The sequence below is a fragment of the Heterodontus francisci genome, chromosome 13, assembly GCF_036365525.1.
Source record: "Heterodontus francisci isolate sHetFra1 chromosome 13, sHetFra1.hap1, whole genome shotgun sequence".
NCBI lineage: Eukaryota > Metazoa > Chordata > Chondrichthyes > Heterodontiformes > Heterodontidae > Heterodontus > Heterodontus francisci.
Genome location: NC_090383.1, coordinates 7,200,858 through 7,224,388, shown reverse-complemented (window position 1 = coordinate 7,224,388; position 23,531 = coordinate 7,200,858). Strand labels below are relative to the sequence as shown.

At 41.5% G+C, this 23,531-nt stretch overlaps 1 protein-coding gene across 2 annotated transcripts in view; it reads left to right on the top strand.

Moving 5' to 3' along the window:
* macrod2 (mono-ADP ribosylhydrolase 2) overlaps nucleotides 1-23,531 on the top strand; it is a 916,639-nt gene that overhangs the window by 37,621 nt on the left and 855,487 nt on the right. For both annotated transcript variants that reach the window (XM_068044311.1, XM_068044310.1), the window contains exons 2-3: nucleotides 8,734-8,796; nucleotides 14,857-14,925. In XM_068044311.1, coding sequence (XP_067900412.1) covers nucleotides 8,734-8,796; nucleotides 14,857-14,925 — 132 coding nt within the window. The remainder of the gene's footprint in view (nucleotides 1-8,733; nucleotides 8,797-14,856; nucleotides 14,926-23,531) is intronic.

Below are 23,531 nucleotides of genomic sequence, written 5' to 3'. Positions count from 1 at the left end.
ATGGTATTAAAGGTTAGGGTGGGGAGATGGAGTTGAGAAACAAATCAGCCATTATCTACCTGAAAGGCGGAACAGACTTGAGGGGCTAAATAGCCTCCTTCTGTTCCTGTGGCCCATCCCTGCTTAATAGATGGTTTACGGAGAGTCATGGAAACTGAGGCTGCCTAAGAAGGGGCTGGGGGCCAAATAGCAGGCAGCAGATCCCAGACTGAGCGTGTTTCTTTTCCATCCAAGTTTTTTTTTTGTTGTTCAAGGTTCCTGTTCAGCATGGGATTTATATATTGAGCATTGATGAATGGCATTCTTGAAATGTAAACCTCAGCAAAAAAAACTCTATAGCTCTCTTTTAAGTTTTTCTGTGTGGTTAATGTGCAAGAAGGAAAAAAAAAAAGACTTGCATTCATATAGCGCTTTTCACATCCACAGGTCGTCTCAAAGCAGTTTACAGTCAATGAAGTACTTTTGAAGTGTAACCACTGTTGTAATGTAGGAAAAGTGGCAGCCAATTTGTGCACAGCAAGCCCCCACAGACAGCAATGTGATAACCAGTTAATCTGTTTTTGTGATGTTGACTGAAGGATAAATATTGGCTAGGGGATAACTCCCCTGCTGCTCTTCGGGCCCTGGGATCTGTTACATCCATCCGAACAGGCAGTTGGGGCCTTGTCTTAACGTTGCATCCAAAAGACGGCACCTCCAACAGTGCAGCACTGCCTCCGTACTGCACTTGGATCTCAGCCTTGATTTTTGTGCTTAAACCCTGAAGTGGCAGAAGTACAGAGGTGGAATTAAAAAATACAATATTCTGTCATAATTACTACTTTTTTGCATTTGATTATGCCTTGCGTCTGTTGTATTTAGAGTTATTGGTTCAAATGTTTGCATGTGTATATGTACTCTGCTTCTCAGACATGAGAGGATAATTGTAACATTAGCAGCTATGTTGTCCTGAAAGCATAAATAAAACCTTAATGTGCTTCAACAGAAGACAAAATGCTTTCTTGGCAATTTTATTGCACTAGTGTGCAGGTTGATATTTTCGCCCTTGACCCAAGTCAACTAAACAAGCCTGCAGAAGAGAGCCACACTCCAATTGCACCCAGGCAATGCCTGTGGAAGAAATTCTGTATTTGTCTCCCCATTGCTCGTGTTGATTGGTTTGTTGCCACACAACAGCCACTTTACTGACCAGGAATGTTTCCCAGGTTAGATTCCTGGTCTGTGATGTTGGCTATCATTAGCCAGAGCAACAGTACGAGTGCCATAATTAGCTTCAGTGTCTTTGAGACTAGCAGGGGTGGAGAAGGGCAAAGACTGCAGAGGTCTGAGCTCCCAATTGCTGTCGACTGCCACTTGCTGGAAAATGTGCCTGTGTGAAGTTCAGGTAGAGACAGGATTGGCCTTGGTCACAGAGTGGAGTAACTTGCTGCTACTTGTGGGAGAAATGGGTTCCGATTCATGGGACGTGGCACCAGTACAAGGGAAAGAGAGAGCTCTTCTGTTGGGATGGGCTTCACTTGAACCATGCTGGGTCCAGTGTCCTGGCGAATCGTATAACTAGGGTTGTTGATGAGGCTTTAATCAAATAGTGGGGGGAGGGTTCAATTGAAGGGAAGTTTAAAAAGTCGAATAGTAACGAGAGAGCAGAGGTGCAGGGTAGTGAAGGAGCATATATTAATCAGAGTGTCAGGAAGGGACAGCGAATACAAGCATAAGAGTACAGCAGAAATTAGAACCAGAGTAAGTAAAGATGGTAAAAAGTCAAAGCTTAAGGCGCTTTATCTGAATGCACGTAGCATTTGTAACGAGATAGATGAGCTGATGGCACAGATAGCTATCAAATCATATTCATTTATTTCTATCACTGAGCCGTCATTGCAGGATGACCAAGACTGGAATCTAAATGTTTAAGGATATTCAATGTTCCAGAAGAATAGGCAGAAAGGGAAAGGAGGTGGGGTAGCTTTGTTATTAAAGGAAGGGATCAGTGCAGTTGAGAGTAATGATATAGATGTAATAGATCATGATGTAGAATCAGTTTGGGTGGAAATGAGGAACAGCGAGGGAAGGAAATCACGGGTGGGAGTGGTCTGTAGGCCCCCAAGGAGTTGCCTCTCTGTAGGACAAGATATGAATCGGGAAATAATGGAGGCGTGTAAGAAGGGCACTGCAATTATCATGGGTGATTTTAATCTGCATATAGACTGGACAAATCAAATTGGCAAGGGTAGCATGGAAGATGAATTTGTAGAGTGCCTCAGGGATTGTTACTTCTAGCAATATGTTGCAGAACCTACCCGGGAACAGGCTATTTTAGATTTGATAATGTATAATGTGGTAGCATTAATCAGAGATCTTATAGTTAAGGATCCTTTAGGGGGAAGTGATCATAACATGGTAGAATTTCAAATTCAGTTTGAGGGTGAGCAACTTGGGTCTCAAACCAGTGTCTTAAACTTAAACAAGGGCAATTACAGAGGTATGAAGAAAGAGTTGTCTTAAAGCGGGCTTGGAAAATAGACTAAAGGGAAAGTCAGTAGATGAGCAGTGGCAGACTTTTAAGCAGATGTTTCATAACACTCAGCAAACATTTATTCCTGTCAGAAGGAAGGACTCGAAGAAAACGATGAACCACCCGTGGATAACAAAGGAGGTTAAGGAGAGTATCAAATCAAAAACAAAGGCGTACAATGCGGTGAAAGCGAGTGGTAGGCCAGAGGATTGGGAATTTTTTAGAAACCAGCAGCGGATGACTAAAAAACTAATAAAGAGGGAGAAAATTGATAGAGAGTAAATTGGCAAGAAATATAAAAACAAATAGTAACAGCTTCTATGGATATATTAAAAGGAAGAGAGTAGCTAAAGTAAGTGTGGGACCCTTGGAGGATGAGGATGGGGAATTAATAACAGGGAAATGGCAGATAATTTAAACCAATATTTTGCGTCTTCACAGTGGAGGACACTATAAACATCCCAACAATAATAGATAAACAAGGTGTTAATGGGAGGGAATTGTAACAATCACTATCACGAGGGAAAAGGTGCTGGACAAACTGATGGGACTAAAGGCAGACAAGTCACCAGGACCTGACAGCCCGCACCCAAGGGTTTTAAAGGAAGTGGCTGCAGAGATAGTGGAGGCATTGGTCATAATATACCAAAACTCACTGGATTGCTGTAGGGTACCAGCGGATTGGAAAACCGCTAATGTGACACCCCTATTCAAGAAAGGAGGGAGACAGAAAGCAAGAAACTACAGACCAGTTGGCTTAACATCAGTCATTAGGAAAATGCTAGAGTCGATTATTAAGGAAGAAATAGCAGGACATTTTATAAAAACATAATGCAATCAAACAGAGTCAACATGGTTTTATGAAAGGGAAATCATGTTTGACAAATCTGTTAAGAGTTCTTTGAGGATATAACAAGCAGCATGAATAAAGGGGAACCGGTAGATGTATAGTGTATTTGGATTTTCAGAAGGCATTTGATAAGGTTCCACATAAAAGGTTATTGCACAAAATAGGAGCTCATGGTATAGGGGGTACTGTGTTGGCATGCATTGAGGATTGGCTAACACCCAGAAGGCAGAGAGTCAGGATCAATGGGTCTTTTTCAGGTTGGAAAGCTGTAACTAGGGGGTGCCACAAGGATCGGTCCTAGGGCCTCAGCTATTTACTATCTACATTAATAACTTAGAGGAAGGGACAGAGTGTAGTGAATCCAAATTTGCTGACGATACAAAGATAGGTGGGAAGGCACGTAGTCTGAGGACACAAAAAATCTGCAAAGGGATATTGATAGATTTAATGAATGGGCAAAAACTTGGCAGATGGTGTTCAATGTGGGAAGGTGTGAGGTCATCCACTTTAGTAGGAAAAATAAAAAGGCAGATTATTATTTAGATGGAGAAAGACTACAAAATACTGCGGTATAGAGGGATCTGGGTGTTCTTCTGCATGAAACACAAAAGGCAGGTGCAATTTTGTCCTTTATTGCTAGGGGGTTAGTGTTTAAAAATAGGGAAGTCTTGTTACAACTATACAGGGTGTTGGTGAGGCCACACCTGGAGTACCGCGTACAGTTTTGGTCTTCGTATTTAAAGAAGGATATACCAGCATTGGAGGCAGTTTAGAAAAGGTTCACGAGGCTGATTCCTGGGATGAAGGGGCTGTCTTGTCAAGAACGGCTAAACAGGTTAGGCCTTTATTCATTGGAGTTTAGAAGAATGAGAGGTGATCTTATAGAAACATATAAGATTTTAAGGGGGCTCGACAGGGTAGATGTTGAGAAGCTGTTTCCACTGGTGGGGGAATCTCGAACTAGGGGACATAATTACAGAATAAGGGATCACACATTTAAAACTTAGATGTGAGGGAATTTCTTCTCAATGGGTAGTGAATTTCTGGAATTCTCTACCTCAGAGAGTTGTGGAGGCTAGGTCACTAAATGTACTTAAGGAGGAGGTAGATAGATTTTTGAAACTCGGGGAGTCGAAGGTTAGGCAGAGCAGGCCCGTAAGAGGAGTTGAGGCCTGGGACAGATCAGCCATGATCTTATTGAATGGTGGGGCAGGCTTGAAGGGCTGAATGGCCTGCTCCTGCTTCTATTTCTTATATTATGTTCTTAAAGCTTACCTACGAAAATTGGCCATTTGGATGAGGTACTGGAAGGAAGACTGCAGCTGCGGAATTCCATCCCACCATGTTTGACGGAACAGAAAAGACTAAAGGCTATTGGATAAGAGAATATTTACAAGAACTATATTCATTTTATAACATCTGTGTTTGGAGTTAAAGGAGAATTTGAGGAGTTTCTGAATTATACTGTCATAATATGTCATGCTTGTAATTTGAGGTCAATGCAACTCATTAAATTGCTGTCTTATACTCACTGATTCGTCATTTCAATATTGTATGTAGTTTGTATGTAATGTGCATATAAGTGACAGGCTTGTTATACCCTCTGCTGTATTTGCATCTTCAGTAATAACGTGCTATTAGTGTAAAAGATACACTGGCTTATTTTCCAGGGGTCTGTCCAGTTTTAGGAGTGATATTTATTTACTGAGGAACCAACATAAACAAGGAAAGAACCAGAGTGCAGGGCATCACAAGCCAAAAAGATTTTTTTAATAAGATGTCGAATCAGGAAATAGTAATGGGTAGCACCATGCTTGAGTTTGAAAAGCCTGAAGATTGTAAGTGAAGATCAAGCTCAGTAAGGAGGTCCATCGATTTGAGTCTGAGTGCAAATAAGGATCATAGTAACTTGCTTAAACTTCACTCTAGAAGATTGGATTGTTTTAGTCAAGAACCAGCACAGATGTGATCTAAACTTGTATAGTTCATGTGAAAACTGGACAAAATATTTCGTCCCGGATTTTATGGTTGTCATGGTGGCAAAACTGTCAGTATTCGTCGTCATTACCCTGTGAAACTAACAGCAATTTCTGGGATCTGTACATGTACAGTTCAATACAGAAATCCCGAAGTGCTGTCAGTAATTCCCTGCTCCTCCACAGTTGAAGTTGAAGTCTCTGCAAACGGCAGTCTTAAGAAATCACTGAACTGATCTAATATCGCTGTTTAAAAACCCTGAAACAGTGCTGCCTTGTTCATGAGGTGTAACTGAGTTCTGAATGGTGTACAAAACCGTAACTACTGCTGAACAACCTCTCCAGCTCTGGAAAACTGAATGTATATTTGTATAATGTCAAATTCCTCCATTATGGTAATTCCATCACTTGAATTTTTTAAAAGTATGATATTTCTGCTTCTAATTTGCATGTCCCAAACTTTATTTCGCTCTTTGCAAACTTTACAAAAAGTGAAGGATAATCAGTGCATTTTATGTTTTTTGGTTTGCTGTCATTGAGAATACTTAATTGCGTTTCGCCACAAACCTTGATTGATGACATCATTGTTACTGGACTTGATTAATGCCCGATTCAGATTAATGTCGGGAAAGCTGGATCTTTGCGGGCACCGTTCTTTGAGGTCAGCGGCAAGCGCTGTTGTTCTGCCACTGATGGCAAAATTTGGGTCCCTTTTTTTTGTGTGCCTGCAACCCAAAACTGCCTCTAAGTTGTCACTAAATTAACACCCACTCTGTGGCCACAAGGGTGTTTTTTTGGAATTGTCTGAAGTTTGAAGTAGTCACACTGATGTCCTAGGTGTCGAGAGTTTTACTTTGCAGCTGGATGTGCTCCACCTGATCTTTTGAGTGATTGATGCTGATACAAAGTGATTGGATGGCTGTGTCCCTTCCTTCAGTATTTGCATGTCTCATTTACAGATGCAATAGCATGCTGCCTTTTATACTTTATTTATTTATTTAGAGATACAGCACTGAAAACAGGCCCTTCAGGCCACCGAGTCTGTGTCGACCATCAACCACCCATTTATACTAATCCTACACTAATCCCATATTCCTACCACATCCCTACCTTCCCTCAATTCCCCTACCACCTACCTATACTAGGGGCAATTTATAAAGGCCAATTTACCTATCAACCTGCAAGTCTTTGGCTGTGGGAGGAAACCGGAGCACCCGGCGAAAACCCATGCGGTCTCGGGGAGAACTTGCAAACTCCGCACAGGCAGTACCCAGAATTGAACCCGGGTCGCTGGAGCTGTGAGGCTGCGGTGCTAACCGCTGCGCCACTGTGCTGCCCATTCTAACCCATTAAGCTCCTGAGATAAAGGGGACAGAGGGAGGATACCATGTAATCTAGTAGAACAAGAAATATCACTCATAGATATTTTAAATGAATGTTTACTGTTCCATCTCTAGTCTTTTTTGCATGTCAGTCATTGGTGAAAGCAGTTCCCTAAACAGAAGCATTTCGTGCGTTAACGTCAGGCACTTCCTGGATCATCATTTCCATCAAGAAGCTGAACTTAGTTATAACGACAGCTGTCTCAAGCTCATAAATTCTGAATGTTGGGGAGGTAGGACAAGGGGCCACAGAGAGCAGGCAATCCCTCAGAGTTCCAGTGTTTAATTACTTCAGGATAAAGGACAAAGAACCAGCTAAAAACTAGCATCAGTTTTTCAAGTAAAAGTCAGTTTGCAGGGTACAATGGCCAAATATGCATCCATGATTTTTTTTTGTTGAGTAATATATATTAGCCAACATTTCTAATATTAGGGTTAAAAAGGAGGGGGACATATGCTGTTGCAACTTGCTTACAGCAGCATGCTGCACTCTCTACAATCCTTTTCTGCAAGGTAGCCAAGCACAGGCTCTGGGCCCCTCGGTTACATATTAAGTGTGCTGTGGTTACATTCTAATATTTAGTTTTATAACTCTCACTGAAATTTACAAATCATTGCTGTATTCAAGGCTTTTTAAATAAGTTATTTAACTTCCATTGTTCAAATTGGTACTTGGATGTTTTCAATCTTAAGATTCATGGGTACTATTCACCCTGCACAGTGCAGCACTGGTTATTCTGGAAGCACCCAAACACAGCTTTGGGGTGGAGGAAATCCAAACTGAACATTTAAAAACCGTATGTATGGCCCAGATCAAAGTTGAAAGTTATTGCCCTTTTTGGTCATGCTTATAAACTCAAAAAATAATTACTGTCCTTATAACTTTTTTTTAAATGTACTGGTATCATTGTAAATCAAATACCAACCTATGAATATATGGGACAAAAAAAAGACCCATCTGATCTGTCACACCTGTCCCATTAAGTAATAGTTGCAGATTGGCCATCATATCCTACAATGCTTCGCAGCCATGTAATTCCAGGGAGAGGGAAAAAACAATTTTAAGAATGCCCTCCATCAGTTTGGGAACTAGTTCAGGTGCTGGGGAGAGGTTTGTGTGGAAATTCTTGGAAATTGTTCTCCTTCGGGAGCCAGAAAAAAGCAAACTGGTCCCAGGAGCTAACACTGAAGTCGAAATGCATCATTCAACATCCCCCACCTACCTTTTGTAAGCAGTGATATCAGCCACTGATCTCACCTCGCTCACTTTTAGAATGTTCACAGCAAATTCACACTCGTTGCACGAATTGGCATCTTATTTCAAAGGTGTGTGATCCTCTGGAAACAATAAATCTAACATCTAATCTGTTCTGTGCTTGGCTAACTTGCATGATTAGTGTGGTGAAGGTAGATTCAATTGTGGCTTTCAAAGGGGAATTGGATAAGCACCTGGAGAGAAGAAAAATTACTGTGCTCCAGGGCAAGGGCGGGGATGTGGGAGGAGCAGACTTGCTCTTGCAGACAGCCAGCACAGACATGATGGACTGAATGGCCTCCTTCTGTGCTATAACAACTCTGATTCTTCAATTCAGAACTCTGCATGGCATACAGATGCTTGGCATTTGCCCTACCCGTGGACATAAGACTACATTTACTTGTGTTAAATGTCACCTGCCAGAGACTGACCCAGTCTAGAAGTTATATTTTCTCATCTGCGATTCTCATACCAGCCCCAATCTTTGTGTCAGATGTGAACCTGGAGGCAGCACCCCCCAATGTCTTCATCCAGATGGTGCTACCAAATTACAGGTTGTATTGGTTACGTTTATTTACAGCACAGAAATTATGGAAGGAGGATGGAGAAAAAACTAACCAGGAAAGATTTGCTACTTGCATGTATGAAATCAATGTGTTGGCACCCTAATGTGAAATTGCCGATCATGGTCCTATACAAATTTATTTTTCTGTCAGTATTTGACTTATAGAAATGACAGTTTTTTTTTCTTAAAACAGATTCTTTTGACGATGGAATTGTACAGCTGAAGGATATTTCTGTATGGAGAGAAGATGCAAAAAGTAAGTGGCTTTTAATTGAAGTCTGCTTCATTCTTCTGAGGTTTATTTTTAATGGATTCTTCAAAATAATGATTCCATGAAGAGTTAAGTTTAGAAATAAGTGCAAGGTAATGCAGAAACACTGGATACATGAGAATTGTACATCAACTAAGACCTGTTTAGGCGATGTCCCAAAAGGATGCATCATCTACTTGTCTATGTAGCTGACGTTTGAGTGTTTGATCGCTAACTCAAGGTACGTGGATGGCAGTATGCCTTCCTTCAGCACTAACCTGTCCCATTTACTGCAGATGCAATGACCAAACATGCTCCTTTTTATATTTTTTTGTAAAAGTTGTATCTCTTTTTAGATAGTGAATGCTTATATTATAAGAAAGGTTATTAAGTGTGCCATATGATATTACAACTTGTTTACAGCTGTTTGGTCCACTTGTTGCAATCCCAATTTATACATGGAAGCCTAAAACAGGTATTGGGTCATTCATTTATGTATGTAAGGCGCTAATGCTCATTTCAGGAGGCTGCCAGCGAAACATGATGTTAGTCCCTGAGATTTCTACCCCTCATTCTCATCAGTTAAGGCAGAATTCCATCACAGGTCAGAAGAGGCTAGCGGACCATGTTAATAGCTACAGCGTTGTCCAGTGACTGAGCATATGTAACTGTCATATGAGAACTTGGGTCCACTGAAATTCACTGTATTCCTAGTCTAAGAAAGTTTCTAATATTGTACTAGGAAGGGCTATATCTTGGTGTTTCTGACATTGCAAGTCAGAAAGTAGATTGCCTCGTATATGTCGTTTGCTGAAAACGTTCAGGAGAAGTTATCACCGAGACATGTCTTGTTATAACTTCCATGGTATGGGGATGTTTTCGCTGTCTGGGGAATCTAGAACTAGGGATCATGGTCTCAGAATAAGGGGTTAGCCATTTAGGACTGAGATGAGGTGAAATTTCTTCACTCAAAGGATTGTGAATCTTTTGCAATTCTCTATCCCAGAGGGCTGTGGATTCTCAGCTGTTGAGTATATTTGATAATGAGATTGATAGGTTTTTGGATGCTAGGGGAATTGAGGGACATGGGGATAGGGTGGCCAACTGGAGTTGAGGTAGAAGTTCAGGCATGATTTTAGTGAATGGCAGCGTAGGCTCAAGAGGCCAATTAGCCTACTCCTGCTTTTTCTTATGCATATAAAGAATACAATAACCAAACTCTATTGAGAATTTAAAAGCAAAATACTGCGGATGCTGGAAATCTGAAATAAAAACAAGAAATGCTGGAAATGCTCAGCAGGTCTGGCAGCATCTGTGGAGAGAGAAGCAGAGTTAACGTTTCAGGTCAGTGACCTGAAGAAGGGTCACTGACCTGAAATGTTAACTCTGCTTCTGCCTCCACAGATGCTGCCAGACCTGCTGAGTATTTCCAGCATTTCTTGTTTCTACTGAGAATTTATTTACTATGTTTACATATGGGAGCTGTAGTCACTGTCTTACCTATAACTTCATTTCATTACAACCAGTACATGATGTTGTTTATATAGTTCACTCAATAATATGCTATTTTTCAGTAAAAAGCATTAAATGGCAACTTGCTGCATCACTCTGTGGTCCAAGTTTGAGTCCCTAAATTCCCCACTCCAACTGTGGAGACTGAGCTGATCATCTGCATTTCTTGAAGCTGGCTTTGGAGTAGCATCAGGACAGATGTCAGTATCGATCTTCACCCTTTCCCATTAGATAGGGAAAGTTGAGTTGAGAGATATTGGAGGAGGTAAGAGAAAATTAATTGCCCCTAGAAATGTTTTCGACTGATAATTTGTCAGTTATCAAAGTTTAACCAGTTTCAAGTCTTTCTCAAAACAATCACTTTCATTGATATAGTGCTTTTAATGTAGTAAACCATCCCAAAAATCAAACAAAAATTGACACTGAGCCGTAGAGTCATAACGACACAGGAGGAGGCCATTCGGTCCATCGTGTCCATGCCTGCTCTCTGTAGAGCAATCCAGTCAGTCCCATTCACCCACTTTCCCCATAGCTCTGCACGTCTATTTCCCTCAAGTGCCCATCCAATTTCCTTTCGAAATCTTTCATTGTCTCCGCTAGTAGGCAGCGAGTTCCAGGTCATTACTCCTTACTGCATTTAAAAAAAAAAACGTCCTTCCTCCTATCTCCCCCCCCCCCAGTATCTCTTGCCCAAAGCTTAAATCTGTGTCCCCTAGTCCTTGTAATATCATTAATGGGAACAGCTTTTCTTTGTCTACCTTATCTAAATCTATCATAATCTTGTACAACTCTATCAAATCTCCCCTCAATCTCCTTTGCTCCAAGGAGAACAACATAACTAGATATTAGGGCAGGTAACAGGTTTTAAGGAGCTTCTTAAAGGTGGAAAAAGAGGTACAGAGGAGGGGAGGTTTAGTGAGGGAATTCCAGAGCTTAGGGTGTAGGTAGCTGAAGACATAGCTGCCAATTGTGGAGCAATTAAAATAGGGGGCATACAAGATGCAAAATCAGCAGAGTCTGGAGATCTGAGAGTTGTCGGGCTGGAGGAAGTAACAATGATAGGGAAGTTTCAGATTTCCAATCCTATTTTTATTCATTGTCAAATAGCTACATGGAAGTACATTAGTAATGGCTGTTTGACAATATTACTCTGACGTTGAGAACATGCTATTCATTTGCAATGGCTTCTCGTTCTAATCCTAAATTTATTCCCCTGTATTCCTAATTGAAATGATAAAACCCGTGGCAACTTTGTAGTAACTCTGCAAGCAGCAGATTGTGTTTAGTTACTTCAAAGTCACTGAGCTTTGAGCATCTTTGTTGCAGGAGTTGCTTGGGGTATAAATGAGGCAGATTCAACCCCATGAGAATCACATTAAATTTACTGAAGTCTTTCTTTATCTTGAGCATCACGATTCCGATGCAGTCTTGTAATTTTTGTATTTTGTTTAAAATATATAGGGCTGCATTTTAGAAGTCCGCCGCCCGACGTTAAAAAAAAAAAGCGCCTCGCCCACACGGGCATCGCGTCACGGAACCTCTCCAATTTCAAACGCGGTGGCTCATTTGCATGGTTGTGGTACCCGTCCCTACGATCACGTGGAGGGGGCGGGCGAGCTGTTACAGGCAACAGCGTCTGGCTCCCAGACATGTCGCCATTTTTAAAGGGCTTACAGCCCTTAATGGAAATTTTAAAATTCAAGGGCCAGGTCAGTTCAGTGACCCAAAAAAAAAATTAAATTACCATTACATTCATTTTCACCAATGGCATTTCAAAATATTCCTGCCCATTTCCCGCCCGGAATTTGTTTAATAAGAATTTGACCCTTTCCCTCCCCAAAGTCCTGCACCTTTGCCCTTTACCCCTTCCCATCACCTCCCCTCCCACCAATCCGCAGCGATGTCACCCCACCACCCCCTCAAGCCCACACAGAGAAACAATCCTTCTCTCCCCTCTCCACAACTGTCGCGCCACGTTTCCCTGAATGAGTTTTCAAAGGAGTGGCATTGTCGGCCGCCCAAATCAAGATCGGTGTGGCAATTAAAGAGGTGACGGGACTCTCATTAAATCAGGTATGTAAATTAGTTTACATATTTAATTAGGGGTCCCATCGCCGAGCGACGGGGCGGCCACCACGAGGCCTTGCTGCCGGGATTGGCACAGGGACTGTCGCCGTCATTGGGGAGCCTCCGCTGCACCAATCTTCATTGCCACACAGCCAATGTTCCTGACAGCGCGGGGGCTTATAAATTTAGCCCATAGAGTCAGAAATTAGCATTTAAGTGGATATACTCAAGTTTTATTAGAATTATAAAACTGACCGTCTTTATATGGATTCACACAAATCTGCAGTGAGTTGCTGATACTCCATTTAAAATTGTAATTAAATCTGCATTTTTTTTTTAACCAATGTTTTCCCTTCCCCTTAATTTCCCCTCTCTCTGAATAACCAGAAGCAGCATGATAGGAAGCCTGGCATGTGAACGCTGAAATTGAATGGCCGTAATTCATATTGTAGGGGATAGTAATACAATTTTCATTTACCCTTTATATTGTTCATTAACCTTCTAAATATACTCCAGTAGAAAAAAATCTGTTTTGAGATTTTTGAAATGGCAATACAATATAAAGATACATTTATAAAAGGGGTGCAGGAACAGAGAGACCTGGGACTATATCTGCACAAATCGTTGAAGGTGCAGGAGAGGTGAGAAAGTGGTTAAAAAGGCACATGGAGTCCTGGACTTCAAAAATAAAATAGAGTACGAAAGCAAAGACGTTATGATGAACCTTTATAAAACACACTGGTTCGGCTGCAACTGGAGTATTGTGTCCAATTTGGGGCAACGTGCTTCAGGAAGGATGTTGAAGGCTTTAGAGAGGGTGTGGAAAAGATTTACTAGAATGGTTCCGGGGATGAGGGGACTTCAGTTCCGTGGATAGATTGGAGAAGCTGAGGTTATTCTCCTTGGAGGTGAGGGGGTTGAGAGAAGATTTGATGGAGGTGTTCAAAATCATGAATAGGCAGATTAGATGGAGAGAGACTGCTGCTGTTGACGGAGTGGTTGAGAGCCAGAGGATGTCGATTTAGGGCGATTGGCTAAGGAACCAATGGCGACATGAGGAAAACCTTTGTTTGTGCTGTGTGGTTGGGATCTGGAATGTATTGCCTGAGAATGTGGTAGAGGCAGATTCAGTTGTAGCTTTAGGAAGGGAATTGGATGGGCACCTAAGGAGAGAATTTTTGCAGGGCTATGGGGAATGTGCCGGGGAGTGGGACTGGCTGGGTTGCTCTCGCAGAGAGCTAGCTCAGAGAAGTTGAGTTTAATGGCCTCTTTCTGTGCTGTAACCATTCTATGATTCAAAATTCTACTGTGCCAGGAAGATTTTGAATGCTTCTCTCTAACTACATCATAAAATCTAATACTGTATGTGTGCTGGTCTCCATGTATGAAAGACATAAAACATGCTTAAAATACACCATATTTTAGAGTATGCTAGTTGACAAAATCGTTACTCTTGTCTGCAGCTCAATTAAGTTTGCAAGCAAATTCTTTAAGATGAGAGCTTTTTGAATCTGTTGCAGATACACATAGATGCACATATTAAAATGGACTGTTCAGTGAGAGAACATGAAGACAATACAAAATAAAGGGCACATTTCTAAAGAGGGTGCAAGAGCAGAGGGACCTAGGTGTATACGTGCATAAGTCATTGAAGGTGGCAGGACAGGTTGAGAGCGCAGTTAATAAAGCATACAGTGACCTGGGCTTTATTAGTAGGGGCATCGAGTACAAGAGCAAGGAAGTTATGTTGAACTTGTATAAGACGCTATAGCTGGAGTATTGCGTCCAGTTCTGAGCGCCGCACTTAAGGAAAGACCTGAGGGCTTTGGAGAGAGTACAGAAAAGATTCATGAGAACGGTTCCAGGGATGAGGAAATTCAGTTATGAAAATAGATTGGAGCAGATGGGACTCTTTTCCTTGGAGAAGAGAAGGCTGAGAGGAGATTTGTTAGAGGTATTCAAAATCATGAGGGGTCTGGACAGAGTAGATAGAGAGAAACTGTTGCCACTTGTGAAAGGATCGAGAACGACACGGCACAGATTTAAGGTATTTGGTAAGAGAAGCAAAAGTGACCTGAAGAAAAACTTTTTTCACGTGGTGGCGACAGTTTCAATTGAAGCATTCAAAAGGGAATTAGACAGTTATATGACTAGGAAGAATGTGCAGAGTTACGGGGAGAAGGCAGGGAAATGGAACTGAAGGAGTTGCTCTTTCAGTGAGCCAATGCGGACATGATGGGCTGAATGGCCTCCTGCGCTGTAACGATTCTGTGAATTTTAATGCAACTGTTACTGGAACTTCCTACTTTTCATCTTCCCCACAATTGATGTAGAATATCCAGATTCTAATTCAGATGCTGGAATTTTTTTGTACATTTTATATGTCTGGAGCTTGTCCATCTTTCAAAAGGTTCAAGTGTAAACTGCACAGTGGTGACATTTTGTTTTATTTGTATTTTGTTCAATTTTTTTCACTTCTTTCATCAGAGATATATCTGAAAGAAAAGCTGGAGAATAAAGAACTGGATGACTATTCTCCATTGAAAGAAAGCACTGGTAAGTTCAAGATTGAGGAACATGTTATTGTTCACTCATTGTGCATTCCCAGGAAGCTTTTGTGAGTTTCAACAATTCCTAATCCATCCTGATCTTGCAAATTTATATTTTCATTGGGGCTTGTTATGGCTTAGAGAGTGAACAGTTTAATTTGCTTTCTTCTGATCAAGCGTAGCAAAAGGTTTAAATGTTGGCTAAACTGCTGAAGGGGAAGAAAAACATCAAAAAGAAAACATCGCTCCAATTTTCAACTGAGCAGGATAGAAATATTCAGCTCTCAGATGCTCAAAACCGAATGGATTGACATTTCTTTGACGTTTCTCTCCAATGCTCTGCTCTATTTTGTAACTGAGAGCATGGAAGTTCTTCCATTCATGCTCATTACTTATGGCTTCTCTGTGCAGCCAATGTGGGACTAAAAATGTAGGTTGTTCTTTTACCTTCTGTGGTTACAAGTATTGAGGCGAGTTTATGTCCTTGCATACTATTACATAATGGCACAGATACAGGCCATTCAACCCAGCTGGTCCATGCCGGTCTTTATGCACCACGCAAGTCTCCTCCCACCCTACTTTATCTCACTACGTCAACATAGCTTCCTATTCCTTTCTCCCCCTCCCCACATCCCCCCCCCCCCGCTCTTTTTATCAAGCTTTCCCTTAAATGTGTCTATACTAATTGCTTCAACTACTCCTTGATGGCAGTGAGTTCCACATTCTAAGCAGCTTCTAGGTAAAGAAGTTTCTGCTGAATTCTCTTCTGGATTTACTAATGACTATCTTCTATTTATGGTACCTAGCTCTGATCTCGCCTGCAAGTAGAAACATCTTCTTTGTCTACCTCATCAAACTCATTCGTAATCTTAAAGATCTCTGTCAGGTCATCCCTCCGCCTTCTCTTTGCAAGAGAATGAATAAATAAGTTACCTTTTGACCCAAGTATCCCCTCCCTATTTCTGTAACCTCCTCCATCCCTACAACTCTCCAATATCTCTGTGCTCTTCCAATTCTGGCTTCCTGTGCATCCTGGATTTAAGTCGCTCCACCATTGGCAGCCATGCCTTCAGCTGCCTTGGCCCTCACCCCTGGAATTCCTTCCCTAAACTTCTCCGCATCTTTACCTCTCTTTGCTTCTTTAAGATGCTCAGGCAGATTGTATAACAGGCCTTTGTTATCTCTTGCCCAACCCCCACCTCACTTGTTTATAATCTGTGACTTTTCTAATATTTGTCAGTTCCGAAGAAGGGTCACTGACCCGAAACGTTAACTCTGCTTCTCTTTCCACAGATGCTGCCAGACCTGCTGAGTGGTTCCAGCATTTCTTGTTTTTGTATAACAGGCGGTTGATCCACCAGATTACTGCCTAGGCAGCGAAGACAAAAATCTCTCCCTCTGCCTTTTTGTATGGTAAATCTGCTGTAGCAAACATAATGTTGACGTCATCAATAAAAACAAGAAATGCTGGAACCACTCAGATCTGGCAGCATCGGTGAAAAGAGAAGTAGAGTTAACGTTTCAGGTCAGTTATCCTTCTTCGGGTCACTGACCCGAAACGTTAACTCTGCTCTTTTCACAGATGCTGCCAGACCTGCTGAGTGGTTCCAGCATTTCTTGTTTTTATTTCAGATTTCCAGCATCCACAGTATTTTGCTTTTATCATAATGTTGACGTCACTTGGAAAGATAAATATTCTTGATGAACTGTGATCTATTTGTTTCTCATATTAACCCAATTATTTATATTGTGTTCCGCATTAATGCCGTGATTAAGAAGCCCTAATTTAAACCTGCATTTAAGATGGACAGTTTACTGAAAAAAAAAGGGTTACCACACAGTGTTAGTCAAGCCGTACCACCAGATGGCATACAAAGCAACACTGATCTTGGGAATATTAAAAACGCTATAGTTATGTGATCGTAACATACAAACATCCAAATCAGGAGCAGGAGTAGGTCATAAGGCTAGATCGCAAAATATAACTCAAAATACCATGTTAATTTGGAAAATCCTGATTGAGATTTTTATAAGTATAGTACTTTATTAAGTAAGCTCAATGAAAATTTTATACAAGTGTTGTCATCTACAGAAAATTTTGTTGAAGGAATAAGGGTACTTTTACGAACGGTAATGCAATCCTCACATTGTGATCTAAGAGTAAAGGAGTACTTAAAAAGAAAACTATTTACCTTCTGATCCTTTCATGACCTCACCCCTGCCCTCCCTTTCATCCACCTACAGCAACGTCCAACCTCTGTGTTCCTCTGACTCTGACCTTTTGTACGTAACCCCTACCCTTTGCCACACCACCATGCTCCAGAAATCCTTTCCCAAGCTCCACTACCTCCTTTTCATTTCAAGACCCTCCCTTAAAACTCATTTCTTCAACTAAGCCCCTCATATTTCCTCCTCGTGCTCGCTGTCCACATTTCTGATTATGCCTTTGTGAAGAACCTTGGAATGCTTATCAACTTTAAAGGCGCCAGAAAAATTCAAGTTCTTGTTCTGCTGGAACCCACAAAACGTAATAGATCAGATCTTTCTGAAGTCATCGACCTCAAAATCAAATTTCTGTGTGGTCTTACCTTCAGAAAATACTGAAGATTTATTTCAATCTCCTACAGCCACTTCAGAACTCTGTGTTCTTCTGACTCTGACCTTTTGTCCATTCCCCCCCCCCCCCAATCCTTTGCTTCACCATTGGTGGCCATCCAAAATTTTCTGCGGATGGTAGAATTACTCAACAACTGACTGCTTTGTTATCCTCAGTTACTGAAGCAGTCTGTGCCTGCGTGCAGCAAGACCTGCACAGCATGCAGGCTTGGGCTGATGTGTGGCATGAATGTTAGTTCCTGCTTAAGTGCCAGGCAATGACCATCTCCAGATGAGCGAGTTTAACCACATCCCCCTTGACATTCAATGCCATTACCATTGTTGAATCCCCCACCATCAACATTCTGGGCGTCCCCGTTGATTAGAAACTTAACTTGAGCAACTATATCAATACTGTGACTGAGAGGTGGTCAGAGCCTGGGTATTCTGGGACAAATAACTCACTTCCTGACTCCCCAAAGCCTTTCTGCTACCAAGGCACAAGTAAGAATTGCGATGGAATACTGTCCACTTGCCTGGATGACGACAGCTCCAACAACACTTGAAACCTGACACCATCTAGGACGAAGCAGCCCACTTGATCGGTACCACAGCCACCACCTCAAACATTCATTCTCCCTACTACTGGTGCAACATGGCAGCAGTATGTACCATCTACAAGATACACTGCATCAACTCACCAAGGCTCCTTCAACAGTACCTCCTAAATTTGCAACCTCTACAACCTAGAAGGGCAAGGGGAGTAGGCACATGGGAACCCCACCACCTGCACGTTGCCTTCCAAGTTGTACATCATCCTGACTTGGAAATATATCGCCGTTTTTCCATTGTCACGGGTCAAAATCCAGCAACTCTTGACCTAACAGCACTGTAGGAGAACCTACACAATGCCTGAGGCTTTGGTATAGAATCAATTAAGAGTACGGGACAGTGTCATGAGCCTTGAGTTTAACACATTAAGGATGTAGGAGTGTACAGACCTTTTTTTTTTAAGTGCTTAGAAGGAATGAAGAGGAAAGTTAAGAAAAGAGACTGGAAACTAGGGTTGAAAGGACTGATGCTTATGGCAAAATATTTTCTTAATTCTTTGCAGGAATATTGCATGAGCTGCCTCAGCTTTGGTAGCAACATTCAAATCTTGGAAAGATTTGAGCTTTGAGCGAATTGCTGATGGGGAAAATAAGTAGTAGGTGTGGGAGGACTGAGAGTGGAAACATTAACACTAACACTAAGCGGCAATGGGCGGATGTTCTTGCAGGATGCACAAAGAAACTGTCTTTGAAGAATTGAAAAAAACAAAAATTTCTTTCAATTCTTCTTCAAAGGGCATCAAGAGTTGTTGTGATTTAATTGTCTGATAAATGACCATGTGACCATGCATATGCTAAGGTAATGCATTCTGAGGAAGTTGATGAACACAGACAGAAATTCTCAAAAACAGTTATACAATTCGATGACTAGTGCAGAAAGCCATTGATATTGGGAAGGAAAGAAGGAACAAAGCCCAGCAGGGGATCAGCACCTCCCCCAACCCCCCCCCCCCCCCCCCTCCACCCCACCACCCAGGTTAGAGATGGAGGATGGATCACCCATGATTTGAGATTAAACTAGATTGCTATGTCTGTGAGTTGTTCAAGAGCGCACGGTGTTGAACTGTTTTGAGATGTCCACAGTAATGATAAATGAATCACTGATATGAGAAAAGCAGAGTTTCAGAGATGTATAACATGGGGCAAATCATCACTAAAATGGCTGTGCCATAAGCCATATTGATCATTGTACAGCAGACATCTCAAAGCCCTGGAAAAATATCACTACTGGTTCCTCTGCAAGATCCTGCAAATTCAGTGGTAGGACAGGGCTGTCCTGAAGAAGGGTCACTGACCTGAAACGTTAAATCTGCTGCTCTCTCCACAGATGCTGCCAGACCTGCTGAGTATTTCCAGCATTTCTTATTTTTATCTCCAATATCGGTGACCTCTCTCAGGCCAACATCCCCAGTATCGAGACACTGGTCATGGCTAGTCAGTTACGTTGGGTGGGCCACGTTATCCGTATGCCTGACACAAGACTCCCAAAACAAGCTTTCTACTCCGAGCTTCGTCACAGCAAGTGGCTACCAGGAGGGCAGAGGAAACACTACAAGGATGTCCTTTAAAGCCTCCCTGGAAATAAAGAAACATCTCCACTGATTCATGGGAATCTCTTGCCCGAGACCTTCCAAAATGGAGAAGAAGCATCCGTGAAGATGCCTCTCAGTTCGAACAATATCGACATGCCCAGGCAGCGACCAAGTGCAAACAGCGGAAGGAGTGTACGGAAATTTGAGCATCCCATTCACTCGCCTCATCAAACACCACCTGCCCCACCTGTGGCAGAGTGTGCAGATCCAGAATTGGACAATGGTGTCACCTAAGGACCCACAACCCTGGGGTAGAAGAAAGTTATCCTCATTCCCGAAGGACTACCAAAGAGAGAGATTGATCATGAGTTACCTTAGAATATTCAGGATGATGAATAATTCAAGAGTTAAAAGCAGCTTCCATAGCTTTAGAATATGACAATTTATGAACCAGCTTGGCTCATTTGGTAGCAGCCTTGCTTCTGCTCAGCCAGATGAGAATTTTGCTTCCAACAATGAATTGTTCTGATCTGGAATGCTTTGCCTGAAAGGGTGATGGAAACAGATTCAGTAGTAAATTTGAAAAAGGGAATGAGATAAATATTTGAAAAGGAAAAGAATTGCAGGGCTATAGGCGTAAGAGCAGGGAGAGTGGGACTAACTGGATAGCTCTTTCAAAGAGCTGGCACAGGCACAGTGGGCTAAATCGCAGCCTCCTGTGTTTTATGATTCTATCTGATTATATCTCACTTAGGATAGAAGAATTTTGTCACATTTTTCATCTATTCAGCAGGTTATAGCCCCCCAGCTCTCAAGAGTGAATCAATAAGCTGCTCCACTACATACATGAGAGGCCACAATGACTTGCCCTCTAAATTTATCTTCCTCTGTATGCAATTTGCCCAGCATTTTCTTCATGTTTCTCCTTCGGAAGGTGGTTGAGATGACAAACTGATTGTCTGTATTCTTTGGAGTTTAGAAGAATGAGAGTTGATCTCACTGAAACATACCAGTTTCTGAAGGGGCTTGACAGGGTAGATGCTGAGAGGTTGTTTCCCCTTGCTGGAGAATCTGGAATGTGGGGGACAGCCTCAGGATAAGGGTCTGATCATTTAGGACAGAGATAAGGAGAAATGTCTTCATTCAAGGGGTTGTGATTCTTTGGAATTCTGTACCCTTGAGAGTTGTGGATGCTCCATCGTTGAATATACTTAAGGCTGAGATCGACAGATTTTTGGGGTTTTGGGAATCGAGGGATATGGGGAGCTGGTGGGAAAAGTGGAGTTGAAGCTGAAGATTAACCATGATCGTATTGACTGACCGAGCAGGCTCAACGGGCCATATGGTCTACTCCTGCTCTTATTTCTTATGTTTTTATCTGACCACAAAAACATGAATATATTCTGCTATGATGGCACCAAAAATGTTTTCTTCCTGCAGCACTCCTCCCCTTCCATTTCTTCCCCCCCCACTCCAATCCTTTCTATCTTTTTTCAGAAGGCATTTTTTTGGGAGAGGTCAACAAAAAAAAAGCTAATTTCTTCTCCAAATAATTTTTCCCTGGCCAGAATCCTTTTTCTTTTGACTAGCTTAATCATCAGTTTTTGCAACTGTTTCCCCATTATTTCCTGACATTATCATGCATAATCAGCTCATAGCAAACACACCCCAATGCCTTCATTTGTTGTAACACGCTGTCTGAATTCTGACCTAAAATATACAAGCTGAAGTAATCAAAAATATTCTTCCCATTTTCAAATAAAAATTCAGTGTTTGATCTTGGTTAAACAAATAAATGAGCTAAGGAGGTGACGGTGTGTACCTGCATGCTAGTGATGGTACTTAATTTTGTAGTGATGAAAACGTAAGAAATCTGAGCAGGAATAGTCTATTCAGCCCCTTGAACCTGTGCCGCCATTTAATAAGATCATCACCTTCTTTCACAATCCCTATGTCCCATTGTCCTCTTTCATTACTAACTTTAGTATCTTTTGTTGTTGGAAATACTTGAATACTGTAAGTTATTTAAGTTCACGGGTGAAGATGTTATGCAAGTAACTGATAGCCCAACAAAGATAGACTTCCAGTCTGATGTTGACTGCACAAAACCCATAGTTAGTCCACAGAAGCATGAAGGTTGGTTTGTTTGTCACAAAATGGGAAGTCATATGAGATTTGACAGCTGACCATGATGCATTTTCTTATTTTTCAAATGGGAAGACTTACTTTCCATATATTCAATCATTTAGATGTCGAAGATAAAATTCTACGCATGCTCATTTTGTACCAGAGTATTTTGGATTAAGCTTTGAATGTTACTGACATTGTCCCGAGGATGGGGGAGGTTTTTTCCAAGGAGTTGCTGTGCCCCTCAGTTTGAAGCAACGGAATTAGTATCACCAGACGATAATCAGTAACTTAATGACTTCTTCATACTGTCCAACTCTTTGAAGCTGGTGTCTCTAATAATGTTGCTAAAATTCTTCATTTCACTATCCAAAAAGGTGGCCTGTGTCACATGCAGGACCCTGTTGGCTGTCATCGTTAAAAGTGTGCCAAACTGTTTGAAGTTAGAAATGCAAATGGTATAATTATTTCCAAATAGAATTTTCTTTTGGGGTGGGTGGGGAGGGTAGGAGAAGCATGTAATTAGCATATCTATTAATGATACTTAAAATTTCCTACTCTTTTAAAATTTGAAATTGCATAGTTATTTTTGTTAACCGAAAGTTTTAAGGGATATGGAGTTAGGTCACAGATCAACCGTTAAATGGTAGAATCGGCTTTGGGAGGGTAGGGGGAAGCGTGGTAAGTCGGCTGCTATTTTACCTTTTCGCAGAAAATTTACCCTTTTTCCCCCCAAGTTCTAAATACATTGATGGCTCAGCATGTTTTTTTTAAGCCTTACACTTCCTCTGTCAACTGTTATGCCTGATAACAAATTGCAGTAGATTTTTGCTACAATAGCCGAAATGATTACTAAAGCTAATAGTTAAATGCAGTTTCCTTTCGTCTACTGCTGCTCAGTGCTGATCAACACTTCAAAGATCAATTTGTGAACAGTTGTTCACTCTGTCCTCTCAAGCTGTCTTTTTACTAAGTTCTTAAACCCACACTGTGAGCTGCTGCTTAGCACTCGCTGATGTAGTTTTATGTTCAGACTAGACTAAGCGACCATAAAGACATCATCACAGGGCTAAAACTGATGGAATTTCTGGAAATTTGGTACCTATTGGTTTTGCTAACAGGATTTAAAAGAAATTTATTCATTCATGGAATGCGTTTATTGCTGGCAAAGCCAACATTTATTGTCCATCCCTGATTGCCCTTGAGAAGGTGATGGTGAGCCATCTTCGAGAAGACAACGGAGTGGCTTGTTAATAGTCGACCACATTGCTATGGGTCTGGAGTGCATATGGGCCAGATCGGATAAGGATAACAGATTTCCTTCCCTGAAAGACATAATGAACCAGATTAGAGTTTATGACGTCTGGTAGTTTTGTGGTCACCATTGCTGATCGTAACTTTTTATTCCAGATTTATTTAATTGAATTTAACTTCACCAGCTGCCGTGGTGGGATTTGAACTCATGACTCTGGAACATTAGTCCAGATCTCTAGATTACTAGTCCAGTAACAGATCGACAATGCTACCATACCTCATGTTCACAAGTGCATTTGACTAAACTAGTCAGTGTTTGACAATTAAGTAAGTTGATGCGATGGTCAAATCTAAAAAACATCCAATCAAGCAGTGATGATCCAAAATGAGCTTTCCCAATGATCTAGTTGATGAGCTGAATCAACCAAGTTTGATTCATGTTGCTGTTGAGCTAGCTGGCATCAGTCAAGGTAAATAGTTGGATTCTACAATTG